Genomic DNA, 19,015 nt, shown 5'->3' with positions numbered 1-19,015 from the left:
TTGGCTTTAGCATTATCGGCATTAGCATTATCGGCATTAGCGTTATCGGCATTACCGTTATCGGCATTAGCGTTATCGGCTTTAGCGTTATCGGCATTAGCGTTATGGACATTAGTGATATCGGCTTTAGCGTTATTGTGTCTGAGACTCAACAGTTCCAGCAGAAATTAAGCATTAAATGAAAATCATCTGTATGTCGATATTTTCCAGTCAGACGATAGAAGTTGAATTCATTTTGCTCCTCAGAGGAGCAGCCAGTCAACATGGTGGCTTAGTTTTCTCTGTGTCCTCCATGTTTAGCAACATTACATGGACGGCAGCGTTCCGTGTGTTCTGGTCGCCTCCAAAGCGGATCTTCCTGAAGCCAAGCAGTTCCACGGCATGACGCCAGCCGAGTTCTGCTACAAGCACCGCCTGCCGCCGCCGCTGCCGTTCTGCGGCCTGACGCTCGACGCCGCCAGCAGCAGCATCTACAGCAGGCTGGCCTGGGCCGCCATGCACCCGTACGTACCAGAACCAACACCAGAACCGGCATGAAATAATTTCACTTTGGGGTCAATAATGTATTTTTGAAAGTGGATTTGAAATTTGCAAGTAGACCTGTTGCGATAAACGATAATTAAATCGCACGATAAATTAAATGTATCAACCTAATTTTAGTTATCGTCTTTATCGTCTCTTCCTGCCTTTTTTCTTTCTGTTGATGACGCTGAATGAAAAAATGCTCAGCTCCGGTGCTCTCCACTGACAAATCCCTTCCTCGTTTTCTTAGTGTAATGTCCAGCGCTCACTACACAAGCTGTCGGCCCATTTTCAAAACCAGAGACACATTAGCTGACAGAAATCCCAGGTATAACGGTTCGATCGGGTTCGTCGTGCCCGTGTGGTGTCCAGCCACATGGACACAAAATAATGGCTACAAGTCCAGTTAACTAATTTAAATCGGGCATTAATCAGTGCTTTACTATAATCTACCTGTGATGCATGTGGCTCAGCGTAAAGTCCTGACAGAATGAAAATCATTATAACCTATTTATGTCACGTTAACGAAGAACAGCTGAAAACTTACCGGGTTCATCAACTGCGGTAGCAATTTGGCTCCAACTCCTCCCCTTGTCATTTCTATATTCTTTCACAAAACGTTAAATAAATATTAATGTTGTTTCCACATATAATCTCCGATGTCCGCTGGACTTCAGGTTGCGCAGCTGTTTGGGATTCCCCTCCATAATTTCCCCTCAGAAAGCGGGAGGAGAATCCGCGCTTTCTGATTGGCTACCTGTCACATTCAGCGTTAACGGAAAACCCCTGATTTAGATCCGAGCGGCCACGACGCTCTAAATCACTACAGGATGATCGGTTACGAAATCACCAGCGACAATCTTGGATCGGTCAACGATCTAAGATTGTCATAAGGGGCAAAAAATCGTGTGGCATGAACTATTGCATTAGGTAGTCGATGTGCCCATCTTCTCTATTTAGATCTAGTGATTACTGATGGGCAATATAGTATACAGACTTTATTATCTGCACTGTTTTGGTTTAATGCAATATTTATTTCCACTTTGGCTTTATGATGTTTAGTTTTCATTCAAGTACGTTTTTTGTTAATGGAGACTGAGAATCAATTAACACTGGAGCTGATTTAGTTTATCAGTTCCAGTGTTACGTGTTCTTTTGAAAATAAAGTGCATCTATCCATGGCAGGAAATCACATGCATTTCCAGTCATTTCCATTAAATCATTGTCAAAAGGTCTTGAAACAATATTATCGTTTATCGCAATAATTTTTTAGACAATTTAATCGTCCAGCAAAATTTGTTTTCGTGACAGGCCTAGATGCAAGACAACAGGGCTGGGTGATAAATAGATTTGCTTAATCAAACTTTTTCTTTTATTTAATTCTTGTAAAATCTGTATTTTCTCGCGATGCATTCCTTGGGTTTCCATAGTTCAGAGTGATGTCAGGGCGGCCATCTTGTTTCACAGCTTTTATTCATTTGGACTTGAATTCAGGTGAACTCCATGATGTTTAGAGCCAGGCTGCAGTTTTTATCCGTAGTGATACGAGAAAGGACAAAAAATAAGAATAAAATCACAATAACACAGGAATAATGTCGTAAAAATATGAGAATAAATTTAGTAAAAATACGACTATAGTGGTAATAATACAAGAAAACATTTAATAATACGAGAATAAAGTAATGAAGTCGTACTACATTAAGTCACGATAATATAATAATGTAGAAATACAAGAAACAACGTGTAAATTAAGTAATGCTACATTAAGTCAAAATAAGAATAAAGTCGTAATAACATGAGGAGAAAATGAGGAACAATAAAACATCAGAATGAAGAATGTTGAGCATCTTGTGATACTTTATGTTTTAACACATTATCACGATTCTCCTTGTTCTGATATTATCTGAGTTAAACACAAGTTATTGTGGCCTCAGCCTAAAACTCCACATAACATCAGCTTTTTAAATACTTTTTTATTGTATTTTAGTGAAGATCCGTCTCGGCTCTGACGGAACCTCTTGCTGGTTCGTGTTTGTTTTCCAGCCACCTGAACGGGTCGGACCTGAGCAGCGCCTCCTTCTGGCTGCGGGTGGCTCTGGGCTCCGCCGTCGTCGCCGTTCTGGGTTTCGCCGTCTACAGAGCCGTGGCTCGGCTAAAATGACCCGACAATTATCTCCATCCGTCACGACCAAACCCGGAGGCCGAACTGTTTTCCATCTGCCTGACCTCTGACCTCTGCTGGAGGTCACTGCTGCTGCTGCTGCCTTACGCTTCACCCGCTGGCCTGAAGAGCAGCTCCTCCTCCTGAACACCAAGGTGCTTTCATCAGGGAGATGCTCCCGCCTCCTGCTGCCCCGTCAGCAGATCTGAGTTACAGATCATGTTCTGCATGCGAGCAGCGCGTGAAAATGAAAACGACGCCAAATTATCCAGAATCAGAGCTGGACGTTCAGACCAGCTGCTACGAAACGTCATGAAATCCTGATACGATTGCCAAATAACTGGTTTTACCCCAAACAGGAAGATTTAGCTTCACAAATCATTCACCGCAGTTTAAACCCTGTGATGGTGAGAACCTTCTGTTGCATGAAGACATTTGCTTTTATGGAGGAAATGGACTTTTGATTTTAACGGCGTTCGCGACAAAGTGTTAGGGAGGTAGATAGAAAAAAAGAGTAAATTTCAGCCAAAAAAATCTGAATTTTTCTAGAAGATTTCTGCAGAGGTCCCTCTTGAAAATGAGATATTACCTTGTCAAAGAAAAATAAAGTAAAATTCTCAGTTTGAAAAGTCAAAAAAGTTTCAAGAAAAAATCTGAAATTTTCTAATCTCAGAAATATTCTAGAACAAAAAATTTTTTTTGGCTTCAAAAGTAAAAAATTTTAAACTTTGCGAGTTTTCTAACAAATATGAGTTTTCAAACTCAGAAAAAAACTCATTTTTAGGAAACTAGAAAAAAGTGGAAATTTCTGATTTTGAAAAGGTAAAAAATTGCTAGAGAAAATTAAAAAAAAATTGGAGATCAATCTCAAATTTTGTAGAAAAAAATAGAAAATTTTTGTTTGAAAACTTGCAAATTTGCTAGAAAAAAACTTTAAAATTTTAAGATGAAACATGAAAACTTCCAAAATATCTGGGGAGGTCTTTGGGAAGTTTCTGAGATAAATCCCATTCCTGAGGTTTTTTTTTTTTTGGCAATTTTTGACTTTTCTAAGAAATGTACTTTTTAATTTGTTCTTCCATCTACAATGTCCCTGAGTGACTGAAGGAAAACGTGCCGGGTTTATCTGCTGTGCCTCCAGTTTCCTCTCCTCCAGGTTGTTTTAATGAGACTGAAGCTGGCCTGTGTTGTTCTGTTCCTCTGCGCCTGGCTGACCCAGTTACAGAACCCGCTGCTGGTTCCGGTTCCCCAAACACCAACCAGTTTGTGATTAAGCTGAGAGGCGGAAGGAAACATTTCTGTGACTTTTCAAAAACTTTTTTATTCCTGAAAGTGAACAGATTCAGATGCTTAATAAAAGTCCAGGCCGGAGTGATTCTCATTTTATTACGGTTTAAAATGTACCAAAATCTAGCAAAAACAGAAACAAATCTGCTGGCCTCCATTTCGTAACTACGCGTGACGTCATGACGTCCTCACGCAGGAACGTACGCATGCGCGGAGAGCACCAAAACAAGCAGGAGACTACAAAAGAGAAAAGGAATTCAACGTCTTTGTTGAAGGCAAACATTTGGACTAATTTTGGTTTTTATCGACTCTCCGGGAAAACCGACTTTGACATAAACTTCACTATGTGCAAAGTTCGCGAAATGAAGAGTGAGAACTTCGGGAACACCGAAAATACGCCAAGCTAAGCTACATCGGAGCTAAAGGTACAGACGTGATTGGTCAAGTTTAAATTTGTGTTTATTAAAAATGTACAACGGAGCATTAAGGTCAGACTAAGATAATTTTTACAGAACTAAAGTCATAATATTACTGGAATAAAGACACAATATTACCAGAAGAAAATGACTAGACGACCTTAGTTGTGTAGCTCTGACCTCCTTCTGTTATTTCTGTTAAGATTCTCATATTTGTTGAATAGATACCAAATTAAAATTTCACAAGATGTTCAACATCCCTCATTTTAGTTTTTATGTGGGAATTACAAGATTACTACTTCAACTTTATTCAGATATTTATTCTTGTTTAATATTTACCTTTATTTCATGAGTATTTTGATGAATTTCCGTCATAATATTTCCTTATTGCGACTTTATTCTGGTAATGTTACAACTTTATTCTAATTTTTTTCTCTCATTTCGACTTAATTTTTCATAATGACATTATTTTTGTATATTTTTGACTTTCGGTTGTACGACTTTGTTCTGATAATATTATGTAGGACGACGAATTAGGTAGATAGAAAAATTCAGTTTCCGTCAGAAAATTTTAAAATTTAAGACAAAAAATGAGCTCTGAGCTCTAAAGTTAAAAATGTGCTATTTAGAAATCTGAATTTTTGATTTCTCTTCAGATAGCCTCAGATATTAAAGTTGTCTTGCAGGAAAAAGGCACCAACAAGGTGTAGCTAATTAATGAACGGCGATTCTGTTCGTGAAATTGTTTGGTTTTAAGAGCTTTCATTGACTTAAACATGGACATTTTGTGTTGAATTATTAATGTCGTGACATTTAACATTTCTCTAATCATCAGAACTATCTTTAAAGTTTCTCCTCGGGTTTTGTTTCTGTTTTAGGAGCCATTATCAGATCATCTAACTACAGTATTTTTAACATGCGCCTCTTGTTTTTCCTGCTGTGGAATAAAAAAAGGCGCCATTTCCCTCCGCTGCCACACGGTGGCAGTATTTGTTCGTCAGGTGGGAAGCAGAACATTTAAATATGGGTGTGTCGACACAGATTTCCCCTTCAATCATCTGCTGAAGCTGAAATGATGATGGAAAAGATCCCTCCTGCACCTCAAATATAAGTTTCGCCTTTATTTAGCCTTAATAACATTAGTGTATTTCATTTAATCTCTAAAATCACCTTTGGTGTCTGGGAAAGGTTAAAATGAGCTGATGTTGCATTTTGTAGAGTCAAAGTCTAACTTGCATAATGATGTTTTCCTTCCGAAGTGTCATTTCCTCCACAGGATTCATGCATAATATTGCTTTAAACAATATGCATGAATCCACTTACATTTTTTTGTGTTAATACGTTTTCTTTTTTATTTCGCATAGCATTTCTTTCCGAGTGCCTGTCACGCTCACTTCTGATCCAGAATCGCATATTTTAGTTTAAAATAGAAGGAAATCATGTTTATTATTTTCTTGAGTTAAAAATATTTTTCAATATGTTAAAAAATTCGTACCTGAAAATATAAATTTGCAAAACAAAGAATCAGGGGGAAAAAAAACAGACCTAAATTTTAAGGTTCACCATAGAAATGTACTTGAATAAAATTATTCTGTAATGATTTTCAGTGTATCTTCTGTTTTCTAATTAAAATATATATTTTATTTACTTTATTTGGGTGGATTTAATCATTATTTCTGCATAGTGGTGATAAGTTTAACTGCAAAAAAATTAATTCCATCCATTTTTAAATCATTTATTTAGGATCAATAAAATATTTTTATTTTAATTGATATTTATTTTTAATGTAATTGGTTCCTTTGGGATCAATAAAATAGTTTTGAATTTAATTTAATCAGCGTATCTAAACTGAACTGTAGTCACATTTCTCTGTATTTATGAGTGTAAATTATCCTCATTTAAAATGTATTTCAATATCTACCATTAACTTAAATTTAAAACATTTATTTAGATATTTTTCTACCCTCACTCCCCCCCCCAGGATCTGGCCACCCTTAGAAAACTTTCTGGATACGCCCCTGGAAACAGATTTTTCAAAAAGGTTTTATTAACACAGCTTTCATTTTTCTGGCATTGTGACGCAAATACGTGCTGTTAGAGTAACATGTTAAGTTTTAAAGCTGTGAATAAAGGGCATCTTTCTGTAATATTTGTGTAAAATGAGGACAAGAAGTTGGAAGTTGTTTTTATTGACATACATTGCAAATAGTTTTTAACACGTTGGGATGTTTGAGTAGTTATTATTATTGAGCATTTTATATATATATATAAATATACACGTTTTCCTCAGACTCAAATATCAACAGAATGAAAATGTCCACAGTTAGTTTTACAGTCTATTGATGCTGCAATGGATGGAGGAAAAACTACAGGTATAAACAGACTTTTTGCATGAAATCTTACAAAAATAATACATATACGAAAAAAAAATTCCTCAAGTATTTACAGTGGGTTTCAGAAAGAGTCCGTTCACTTCTTTTTGGAAGTCTTCGCAGCCTTCTTGGGTGTCTTGGCCTTGGGCTTGGCCGTCTTCTTCACTGGTTTCGCCTTGGCTTTGGCCGCTTTGGGTTTCTTTGCCGGCGCTTTCTTGGTTTTCGCAGGTGTCGCCTTCTTCGCGACCTTTTTCACTTTCTTGACGGCCGCCTTCTTGGGTTTCTCCGGCGTCTTGGTCACCTTCTTGGGTTTGGCCGCCTTCTTGGGTTTGGGTTTGGCCACTTTTTTGGGCTTGGCTGCAGGCGGCGCCTTGGCGGGGGGCTTTTTGGAGTCCTCCGGCTTGGTGAGCCGGAAGGACCCGGACGCGCCGATGCCTTTGGTGTGGCGCAGCATCCCGGACGCCACCAGCCTCTTCAGGGCCATCTTGATCTGGACGTCGGCGTTGTCGCCCACTTTGTAGTTCTTCCTCACGTACTTCTGGATGGACTGACGGGACGCTCCGCTCCGACTCGCGTCGTGAACAATAGCCGCTTTAATCATGTCCGAGTACTTTGGATGCGACGAGGGTTTCTTTGGTTTCGACGCCCGTTTTGCTTTGGCTGGAGCGGCCGACGTCTCTGCCATGGTGACTTCTTCAATTCTCCTTTTAAAAATAAAGTTAATCAAAAACTCTTGGAGGTGTAATTTCCCCGCAGCTTTTGAACGCCTCACCGGTAGGGAAAAAAAACAATGCGAAACAGTGTATCCTCAAAGCAAAACGCCAGAAAAAGCTGTTTCGGCGTAAGTGTCCAAAAATGTTTAAAAAAAAAAAAGTGCGTCTTCGGTGTCCGGGTTCTAAGTGTCTTATTCCACAGGCGCTCCATTGAGCCTATGAAGCCTATCTGCGGACGTGATTGAGAACACCAACTGCCAGCAGCTGATCTAGCGGACTCCATGGAACTGGCGCCGTCCCGTTTGTGTTTCTTCATCCTCCATATGCGGTCAAATATAAAACCCACGCATCCTCCGCGGTCCGCCGGACGCGCCGGGCCGGTGGTGGAGACATCCGGCTTCCCGTCCGCCAGCTCGGCCGCCTCCGTTTCCACCGGCGAACAACTTTTATTCCGTGAAAACCCGCTGGAAGTAACGCGCGCCGCCAACAATTTTGCCCAATTCCCCTCAAATTGACCCGAACAGACGGAACCTTGCGGGATGACACGCAACGCACATTAAAATTGAATCTTTAACTGATCGGATGCGTGAAGTTCCGACTGCGCAGGTCTCCGTTTATCCTTTTAATACTTCGATACGTTTTCCCAACTAACACAGCCCGGCCATTGACTTTGAATGACGTGTTCGAGATTATTTGCTGTTAAACCCGCAATAAATCAAATGTCACGACCTGGAAGCCGCAGGTGACAGCCGGGACTTCATCGGGGCTTTATTCGGGGCGCAGTGCAACCTTTGTGTTTGCGTTTTTTCTCGCTTTTGCGCCAGATTTGCTTATAACCATCACTATGGCAGTCGCCTCTGAAGCTCCATTGTCAGGAAAGTTGCCAGCGCCTCCAAACATCAGGTGAAGTTGAAGGCTGCTGGTTCGGGTTGTCACGTTTGTTTTTGACGGGGATCCGAGCTGAGGCAGAGGGGGGGCTTCACTTCAGGTGCGGGACCGGCTGCGTGCGGGGGGAGGGCGCGGGGTTTGCAGACTGGAGCTGGAACCAAAGTCCTTCAGTGCAGGGCGCAGTGATGATGGCTGTCTTTTGTTTAGACGCGGCCGCATCAGAACCCAATCATTTCATCTTCTTCCTGTTTCTCTCTTTATCATGATCCCGAACGCATCGATTTGAATTAATAATAAAAGTTTGACCTCTATTTACGCAGCTTTATTTCTTATTTTTAACATTTGCGCCGATGTCCCTCGCTGAAACGCCATTTTGATTCAGTCACAGACACAAGAAGAGCTGATTTCCTCCGACTTTTCTGCCGTAATTATTAAGTTATTTGAGCCGCTTTTTGGATGATGACCCAGTTTCCACCTTCCTGCGCATCACATCCACGATCCAGACTGATGCAGGATTCAATTCACTTTAAGCACTTACCAAAAACATCCATTTAATTTCAATTAAGCTTCTACTTGATGTCACCTGCAACCATTTGTTGTTGTTTTGTTTGTGTGACGCTGTTTGTTTACTGAAAGGTGGAGTGAATGGCTGCATGGATGAGTTATTGGTGAAAGGAAAAGGGAGGAAGTGGTAAACTGAGTCGGTGTTTTGTGAATGGAAACATTTAAATGTATAGAAAACAACAAATCGTAACAGAAAGAGGAGCTGGAGAACATGGCGCATTGTTTATCACTCTGGCTGTGCGCAAACAGGTCGACTCAGATCTGCTGGGAAATAAATGCTCTGGTTTTTATTTATTATCATCTTCATTGTTATTTATTCATTCATTTATTTATTTGATGGTAAATGAAGGGGAGTGAGGTCAGACTTCGGTCCGGGTTCGGACTGCTGCTCGCGGCCACCGAGAGAGGGACCTCTTCCCTAAACTGGACCTGGTTCTGTTCGGATATGATGCCCCGCAGGTCCCGACACTCAGGGGTGAAAGTAGTTTTTCATTCTTGGGGGTACTATGACAAAAGCATATATATACATACATATTACGTCTATGTGCTTTGGAGTTTCTGTGCTGTGAATTTTTTTGCGAAGCGATAAAAACTGGTAGCTCTTGAATTGCTACAAAATAAAGCTGTATTTCCTCCTTCAGCCCACTGGCTGCMATGTTGACACCTTGAGATGCCATGAGACCTAAATTCTGAACATCRTGGCATGGAGAGCATCCCAGTTTTCCATGTCTGGCATATAACCATTCATTTTATCTTTTAAACTGGTTCTACTGGTCCTGTGTCCAGACAGAGGGATAATCAGTAGCCCAGCATCATGACCTGTTTGTTCTGAAGATCCTGCAGCTTCTCTTCCTAACATGGCGCCTCCTCACCCTGACTCTCATGCTGACAGGAGGAACCACAGAGCTCTGTTAGGTTAAAGCTCATCTTCAGAAGTTGGGATATGTTTCCTCCAACAGGTTCCAGAGGAATCACCTCAAACCAGATGTTGGACTGGATTTTATTTCACTGTCATTTGTGAATGTTAGAGCTTCAACAGTGGAGCTATAAAGATTGAAAAAGGTTATTATTTTGGAGGAAATCTCATCAACATCAATATTTCCACTAAATAAGGAGCAAAAAAAATGTTTGAGAGAGGAAAAGCCTCTCAGAGCTCAAAGCAAGATCCCAGAGAGCAATAAAACTGTTATTTTTGAATTAGACAATTTAATTTCACATAATTATCCCGGTAGAAGCCATTTGTTTGATAAATACTTAATGAAACATATTTACTGTGTTTGATGTTTGTTGTGAATGACGTATAGTAACAAACGAACGAGGTAATTAGTCCAAGTTTGTCGTTTATTGAACGTTCAGAAACTACAGCGGCTGTGATGCGTCACAGCAAAGATAAACAACCTGAACAGGTGATCAACTCTAAACCTCTCTCTCTCTCTCTCTCTCTCTCTCTCTCTCTCTCTCTCTCTCTCTCTCTCTCTCTCTCTCTGTCGTTTAAGTATACCCGTTGCCGTGGCAACTGCTCAAGCCGACCACAGATTACGTTTAAAACATTCAGTCCGTTACGATATCAGGTTTTCAGGCTTGATATTTGTTTTGCCATCATTAATAATCCTCATGAACGCAGCGGTGGTTGATTAGTTAATTTAATCTCCTGCTCTGCTCGTTATTTTGGTTATGGAACCGAAACGCACATGCAGAATTGCGCAACACCTTGTTGAAACAATAATCACTGAGATTATTATTGTTGTTGGGTCATTAATCTGAAAACGTTTTGTAGACTTTTTGTTGTTGTTCTTTAATAAAGTAATGAACGTTTTGATAAGGACTCAGAGGAGAACGTTCTGCTCTCAGCCTCATGGCGGCGTTCAGTTTATTACCTAAAGCCGAGATCGACTCAAAACCTTCCGCGATCGACGTGTCGCACCGCTGCTCTAACAGAACAGTTCAGAAACAATATGAAATGGGGGGGATGGTGGGGGGAAGCCATTTATTAACTGATTAAGTCGTGTTTTGGATTGTTCTTGAAAAACTAATCCGTCGCGGCTGCACAGTGAACCCACTGACGTTTTACAGCAGACAGCCGCTCCCCTCTTGCAGGTACTGCGTACCCCCGCTACATCTTTTAGGGGTAGCAGTACCTGACCGTACCCCCCCTACTTTCACCCCTGCCGACATTATTAACCAGAAAATATTCTGCAATAGTGAACCTGCCATCTTTAGACTGTGCTGCTTTGATGCCTTTGTGCTGGAAATATATAGACTGAAAGCTCCTTTTAATAACTTTATTGCATAATTTGTTGACTGTTTATCAGATTGAAATTTATTTATTCATTCCACAGAGCGTTTATCGCTATAAGGGCTTCCTGCTTTAAAAATAAATAAATAAATAAAGCGCCTCTGGACTTTGTCCCATTAACTTTAATTCGCTCCGGTTGAATTTCCAGCTGACCAATCAGCGACCAGAAGGAGAAGTTGTGAATGATTACGTCATTTTCGAGTCTGCCTGTAATTGTAGCAATGGCGGCAGCGATGGAAGTGAACGAAGCCGTTCAGTCCGTGTCGGCCACAATTCCAAATATTGGATTAACAACAACAGCCATCTTGGTCTCTTCTATACAACAGTAAAAGATGGCTGCTTACAGAGCAGGCAGCTTCCGGTAAGCTTCATAGCGTCAAACTTGCACATGGGCAATCGTTAGCAATCAGTTAAAACTTAAAACATCAGGAGAGTCCAAGACTCCAGGAAGCAAACACTTTTAAAAAGCCAGAGTCCAAACTGGCTGGTTTTTACCAGGCTGGGTCCTTTTTTATTAACAGGAAAATATTAGCATATTTAGCTAGATATGCTAATATTTGCCACATTTAGATAACTTCTCTCAATATTTAGCTAAATGATATTCAGTTAGATTTCTCAACATTTAGCAAAATATTTTCTAAATGTGCTAGTATTTAGCTAGGCCGTTCTCTATCCGTCCATCCACCCTTAGTGGGGTCGGGAGGTGCTGCTGCCTCTCCAGCTAACGACCCTGGACAGGTCGCCAGTGTGTCGCAGGGCTAGGCCGCCTTCCTGCCTGTGATTTGTTTTTGGTCAGTAGTGGTACATTTCTTCAGAACACAATAGTAGCTCAGGGAGGAAGTAGGGGAGATCAATCTTTTTACAGATTATGTGCCTCAAATTCCACCATCATGATTTGGTGACAGTACAGGGAGGGTGCTGTAAGAGTTGCATACTGCAGCTTTAATAATTTTGTTATATAATTTGTTGGTTGTTTTCCTCTGCAGATTTTATCTCTATAGTGATTTCCAGGTAAATTAAGGGTAAAAGAATTGGGATGTTGTTAAATGAATTTAGCTGATTTTGTAATCAGTTTTTTTAAATTATTCAATCCACCACTGCAGGGGTGGTCCTACCCTCTTTGGCTCCCTGGGCAAACAACCCCTCCATCCACCCTCTAAATTACCTTGTGCCAACGGAAACACTCAAAGAAAAATGGTTTTGTTTGAAAAATGTGGAACAAATTAGAAAACTATAAACACCCACAGAAAGACAAACATGCTTTATGCCATAAAGTTAAAGGTATACAATGAAAAAATTCAATACACGGAATGGCAATGCCTATAAATATGAATAATACTTGATATTCATTTATTTCATTTATTTATTCAGTTACGTGGTTTCCGTTTTTAGCCCTTATTAAGGCTACAGTTTGTAATTTTTATGAACAAAATGTTTGTTTTTTTGCATATCTGTCAAAACTGAGTTGTGGTAGTTTAGTATGAGACAGATAATGAAAAAATCAGGCTTCTCTGCCTTCTTCCAGTGCTAACAAGAAAACCAATCGGAGCCAGGAGGAGGGTCTTGGTGTTGTCAGTCATGCTTGTGTACTCGCTGCTCACAGCCTCCTCCTTGCTCTGCTGCAGCTTCGTCCAGATAGCAGAGAATGCTAAAGCTAGTTACACTGGAAAAAGAAAACGGGCATTCCGACTTTAAAAATGTGATTAATTTGTAACATTCGACGGGTTGTCGCTGAGGCAAAAACTCGGGCGTGGGAGGAGTTTGGAGAGGCCATGGAGACAGGCTTCCTACGGCTTCGAGGCGATTCTGGTCCACCATCCGGCGTCTCAGGAGGAGGAAGCAGTGCAGCACCAACACTGTTTATAGTGGGGATGGTGCGCTGCTGACCTCAACTCGGGACGTTGTGGGCCGGTGGGCGGAATACTTCGAAGACCTCCTCAATCCCACCAACATATTTGTAACAAGTAATCAAATTAAGTTTATCCAAGGATTTCTTTTTCACAGATTATCAGTGTCATACTGTTTCTGCCTGGAGACAGATGTAATAAATCTGTAAAAACATTTTTTTAAAGTTATTTACTGCACCTTTAATTTCAAAGGATTACCAGTTTTGTATGAATAATAGACCTGATCTTAGTCATAAACTCCTAAAAGTGAAGCTGGAAAGTTCCTGACGAAATGCAGAGATGTGTTTCGGTTGAGCTTCTGGATGGTCTCTGTCCTGCTGCTTTGTTTAAACCATATACAGTTATTCACTTGTTCTCCTCTCTGACTCTTTGAGCTCTCGCATCCCGCCTGAGGAGAACATATATGCAGCTTACATAACGCCTGACCCACTTATGGCTTATTTCACCTGGAGTCAGGCGCAGCAGAATGGTGTATTATATCATGTTTCATGTGTATTTAAAGACGACGCTCCGCCATCTACGTGGCTGGTTTATTTTAGCGCTGCGGCTCTCAGTTTGTCTGAAGCTGGTTTGTAATTTTAGCCGACCAAAACGCTTTGAAGTCCGATGTCTTTCCCGAAGTCTCCGGTTTGTCTTCCATCAGTGCTGAGATGAGGCTCGTCCTGCGATAATCGGACGCTGAACGCGCTCCTGCTGGCTGCTTTGATGTGCACGATGCTGTCCAGCCTTAAATCATGAGGTTGGATTAAATCAGTTTGTTCTGGGTTTGCTTTGGCCAAACGAAAGAAAAGAGACGAAAGATAAAACTGAACGGAGGAGAGGACCAACTAACCTGCTCTGTTTGAAGTCATTTTTTATCAAAATTTTAGATTAAAACTATAAAAAGGACTCTAAAAAAGACTTGTTGAAATTTTAGGAAATATAATTTAAAAAGTAGAAAGAAAATCTAACCGAGTCACTTTCACTGTAAATAACAGAACGCCCTCTGTAGACAGATTTCCCTCTGGAAAGTGGGAGCAACAGTTGAGACTTGAACAGCAGACATTGCATCCCAAAATGGCCGCTCCGCACATCAACACATATAATGCTGCATTGCGACTTCCCAGTCAAAAAAATCAGCTGGAGCGCCCTCCGAAGTCAGATTTCTGACTGGGAAACTGAGAGCAGCCTGTACTGGGGACTATGTGTTTCAAAATGGCTGCTTCTTGCATCAGCAGCAGTCATGTGGTTGTACTTTAGTAGCAGCTGTGCTCCAAACTTTGACATTCTGACCTCCCAGTCCAAAAGATCAACGGGATTTGGAACACCATATGAAGTTGGGTTTCCTGTTCCAAAATGGCCGCTCCTTGCGTCAACAGTAGTAATTCTGCGTTCCAGGTTTTACCCACAGTTATGATTATTGAGGAAACTTGGAACTGCTGCTGTGCCAGTCACGCAGCAGGTCGTTGCTAGGCAACCAAAGTTGGGCAGGTCGTTGCTAGGCAACCAAAGAGTGAGTTGATTCCAGCAACCTAGAATATTGTAGGTGTTGAATAATATTCAATCAGGTGTATTGATATTGATGATGTATCAATATACATTGTTATTGATTTATTGTCCAGCCCTAAAAAGCGACTCCAGCAGCAGTTTTGGCTTCAGCCTGTTCAAATTCACAAAACGAGTTCTGTTATTGATTTATGGGCAATAAATTATTTCATCTTAAAAAAATTATTTTTGCTTATTTTAATTTTTTTAATGTGTTTAATATTGTGTAAAAACGCCTTAAATTGTTACATGCAAAAATCTGTAGAATGTGACAATTTAAAAAATAAATAAATTAATGAATTGATTAATCAGTTAATCGTCGGAAAATTAATGAATTGATTAATCAGTTAATCGTCAGAATAATCAATCGGTCATCGGATTGTCAGAATAATCCAGTCGTGTTTGGCGTGCAGCTGGTGGGAAGTTGTGATTGTCGGTTCGGACAGCTGGTTTTCTGAGCAGGTGGGACTCCACCAGAACCGATCCGACGTCGGTCCAAAAACACGGCGCTCTTTGTGGACACGTCAGAACGACGCGCGTCTCCCCGGCAGAATAAAACCGTCAGCTGCCGGAGTTCCCGTCACATGACCGGCTTCCCCCGGCAGACGCTGGCAGCACCTGTCACCTGTCAGTCAGACCCGCACACGGCTGCGTCACTGGAAACGCAACGCACAGCTGCTGACTATTCAGTGTTGAAGTTTAAATCAGTTTCTGCACAGAAAATTTAGAAATATGTCTAGTTTCTAGCGTTAATATCTTGAAATAAAACTAACAAGTAACTTTTTAGCAAGAAATAGAAGCTTGTTTGTCAATATTTTTTTAATATTTATGAGAAAGTACTAGTTATAAGTGAAGTTTATGATGCAATTTATAACATGGGAAAAAATATATTATTCCAGTGAATCAAAACTAGACCAAAAATCTTTGGTGAAATTTTGTGTTTTTACAGTGTATGAGTTCATTTGTTTGAAAAAKGTTACTTTAAAAAAAAAAAAATCTTAAACCATCCATCCATTTTCTTGCACCCTTTTTCCCTCAGTCGGGTCGGGAGGTTTGCTGGTGCCCATCTCCAGCCAACGTTTCGGGCGAAAGGCGGGGTCACCCTGGACAGGTCGCCAGTCTGTCGCAGGGCAACACAGAGACACACAGGACACACAACCAGGCACACACACACTCACACCTAGGGGCAATTTGGAGAGGCCAATTAACCTGCCAGTCATGTTTTTGGACTGTGGGAGGAAACCGGAGTACCCGGAGAAAACCCACGCAACGCACAGGGAGAACATGGAGACTCCATGCAGAAAGACCCCAGGCCGGGAATCGAACCCAGAACCTTCTTGCTGCAAGGCAACAGCTCTACCAACTGCGCCACTGTGCAGCCCAAAATCTTAAACCATATATTATAATTTTTTCCCAGTTTTTACTGAACGCACCTGCTGCTCTCTTGGTTGCTTTCACATGTCGCCACAAAAGTCTCCAATAACAAAAAAAGTTGCTAAATTTGTAGCTAGTCACTTTTTGACAAAAAAAAAAAAAAAAAGTAGCTAATCCCTAATTTTGGAATTTTTTTTTGCTAATTAAAAAAAAAAAATTGCAATAATGTCCGAAAATCTGCGAATTAAAGCAACAAAGTCACCAAGCTAGCTAGCGACAGTGCTGCTCCACCTCCTCTACTCATCCCCAGTTGGCCACGCCCCTTAGGGCATATTGGCTCCGCCCACTTTGAAATTATTATTTTTCACATTTTACTGCGGTGGGGCTTTGCTTTCACAGGGCATTCGTTACAGTTTAAGGATTTGAATGACTTGCTTTAGTTGATGTAGTCATGAAATTCTGCCCTCTAGGCTTAAAATAGCAAATGTAGCAAAATTAAAATGTACAAGTTGAACAATGGAAGCTACAATGACTGCCAATAGTAGATCATCTCTTTTCCCCACAGGGACAGTTTAGTTTTTGTTTCTTTAATAAAGTAATTCATCATTTGAAAACTTTATTTTGTATTTATTTGGGTTATCTGAAGCAAAAACAAGCATTTATTCAGCACTGCATCCAAAGCTGTTATCATAGCAACAATAATGTAATTATTTAAGTGGGTAAATTGATCAACAGCCCAAACAAACCCAAACAAAATGTTTCTGTTTTATGTTTCTGAAAACAATGAGTGGTGGGTGTGGCTTCCTGACCCACTGGACTGGTTGGTAGCTGTTGTGTCTGAAGTCTTTAGTATTTAGGTCAACTGTCCATCGGAAAGCTACAGGTGATGAATCAGCAGCCAGCGCCCCTCCCTGCTTTTCTAACCAACCGTTGCGCGTCGTTTAAATTAGCCAGCGCGCAAACAATGAACATTTATTTTATTTAAAGAAGTGTGACGCAGCTCTGGTTTGTGGTTGTTTAACTGAAGCACAGAATGAAAGCCGTGTGGTCGTATTTACAGTGTTGTACGGAAGACAATTGGTGCCACTGAAAAAATTTTTTTTAAATTTGACTTTAATATCAAAATTCTGACTTTGATCTAAAATTTCTGTTTTTTTCCCCTCTGAATTCTGATTTTAATTTAAGAATTCTAACTTTAATCTCAAAATTCAAACTTTTTATCTCAGCAGATTAAAGTCAGAATTCACAGATTAACGTTAACTCATCTACAGTGTTGTTTGAGCAAGGAAATGTATATTATATTCATAGATGTCGGTTATCGGCCAGAACAGCAGTATTAATGTTTTCATATCTTTCATCCTTTTTTAATGAGCTATAAAATGGTCGCCATTGCAGCCAAATGCAACAGCGTGATTACAGCAAGCTAGCATAACTTTCCAGACTAATGTGAAGTGACTATGGCTCCATTATGCTAATATAACATGGCCTCTTCCTACTGATGGCTACTTCACACAGACCAACATGCATCACTAGTTTATTACCATTAGTAATTATTGTTTCACTTCCCATGTTGTAGTTGTTTGGTGCTGAAGTTTTGTGAATTTTGATTTTCTGTTGCAGCCTTATGAAGTCGAACCCTTTGAAGACATATTTAAATCTTATTAAATACCTTGTTGAGTAATGGTGCATTTAGCCCTAATCCTGACTTTGACCTTTGCCCCTTTAATACGCAGAGACTTAATGGAGTCCAAAGCTGCCGATGGACCAACACCAAGTTCTGTAGAAACAGAAACCGTTTACTTAAAGAATAGAAAACTTCAACTTTATTTAACTTTTGAAAATTCTTGAAAGTTTTCAGCTATAACTGCATCGACTAATGTGAAGAATATTAAAAATACACCAGTGGCTTTATGTTTTCTGTCCTCTCAATGTTTTCTGTGGTCTCAGGATTTATTTTAGAAACTTTTCTGATCATTTTTGTTTTAATAATGAAGACATTTAAACCTGAAATATGATTTTTCACCAACAGAGGGCAGTAGTCACTACCTGAAGGACAAATAACCAAGCTGTCTTGTTACATTCGCACTTTATTTTCAAAACAAAACCTTTAATGGTACCACGAAGTCTTCTCATCTTTTCTAGCTAAAACTCCTTCATTTCTCCTAGAAAACATTTCCACAAGCAAAAAAATCATACAAACACTTTAGGTCAAAGTGAGACCTCTTGCTTTTACACAAGCTTTGTTGTTTTATGGTTATTTTCATGCAGTATTTATTTAATCAACAAAATACAAAAGACGAGTGTGAAATAGTGTCATCTAGTACTTTGAAAAAAATGGTAATATTTGACACTGAGTCCAAACTGGCAGTTTGAGTCCAATGATGAATAAAGTTTAAAGGACAAGTTTAGAGACTTAATAATCCAATTAATTCATGGTTTGTTTATGTATTCTGGATATTTAAAATGTTTTCCAGTTCCAGTGTTAAATGTTCCTTAGAAATTAGTTTATTGATCCTTGAGAGGGTCAATATATATCATATAAAATATGCCATTTTCATGCTATTAGACAAAAAGGTTTTATCGTTTATCGTAGTAATTCCTGGAATAATCATCCAACAAAATTTGTTATCGTGGCAGACCTATGTGAAACATCTCAAGACGTTGTTAAATCTAGTCCAAAGGTGACATTCTATTTAAAATTCACATTTTACATGTTTTTGTCCTTCCATTTGGGTTCCTACTGCTTCTTAAAACAGCCGAGGTGCTAATAAATAAAGATTAAGAAAAAAAACACCAAGGATTAAGTTATGGCAGTAAGTTCATGTGTTTTGTTGTCTGGAAAAAGATCCTATACAAAAACTTCCAGAATGTAACGTCACAAATTAGCAAGCACTGCCCGTTACCTAGCAACCCCAGTGGAACTCTGGCCGTTACCTAGCAACCCCAGTGGAACTCTGGCCATTACCTAGCAACCCCAGTGGAACTCTGGCC

The 19,015-nt window shown here is 40.0% G+C and overlaps 3 protein-coding genes across 3 annotated transcripts in view; 2 read left to right on the top strand and 1 right to left on the bottom strand.

Annotated features, from left to right (window-relative positions):
• Positions 1-3,259, top strand: part of rhot2 (ras homolog family member T2) — a 14,638-nt gene extending 11,379 nt beyond the window's left edge. The window contains exons 18-19 of the mRNA XM_008436345.2: positions 301-503; positions 2,566-3,259. Of these exons, the coding sequence (XP_008434567.1) occupies positions 301-503; positions 2,566-2,683 (321 nt within the window). The 3' untranslated portion in view covers positions 2,684-3,259. The remainder of the gene's footprint in view (positions 1-300; positions 504-2,565) is intronic.
• A 310-nt stretch (positions 3,260-3,569) lies between these two features.
• Positions 3,570-19,015, top strand: part of rhbdl1 (rhomboid, veinlet-like 1 (Drosophila)) — a 55,549-nt gene continuing 40,103 nt past the window's right edge. Inside the window, exon 1 of the mRNA XM_008436344.2 lies at positions 3,570-4,395. The gene's annotated coding sequence lies outside the window, so the exon portion shown is untranslated. The remainder of the gene's footprint in view (positions 4,396-19,015) is intronic.
• Positions 6,414-7,697, bottom strand: h1-0 (H1.0 linker histone). The gene is given in 4 exon segments (XM_008436342.2): positions 6,414-7,537; positions 7,539-7,618; positions 7,621-7,655; positions 7,658-7,697. Coding segments are annotated over 4 exon segments (822 nt in total). The 5' UTR covers positions 7,683-7,697; the 3' UTR covers positions 6,414-6,855.

The sequence above is a fragment of the Poecilia reticulata genome, linkage group LG19 (assembly GCF_000633615.1).
Source record: "Poecilia reticulata strain Guanapo linkage group LG19, Guppy_female_1.0+MT, whole genome shotgun sequence".
Lineage (NCBI taxonomy): Eukaryota > Metazoa > Chordata > Actinopteri > Cyprinodontiformes > Poeciliidae > Poecilia > Poecilia reticulata.
The sequence above is the reverse complement of the archived record's forward strand: the minus strand, read 5'-3'. Positions and strand labels throughout refer to the sequence as shown.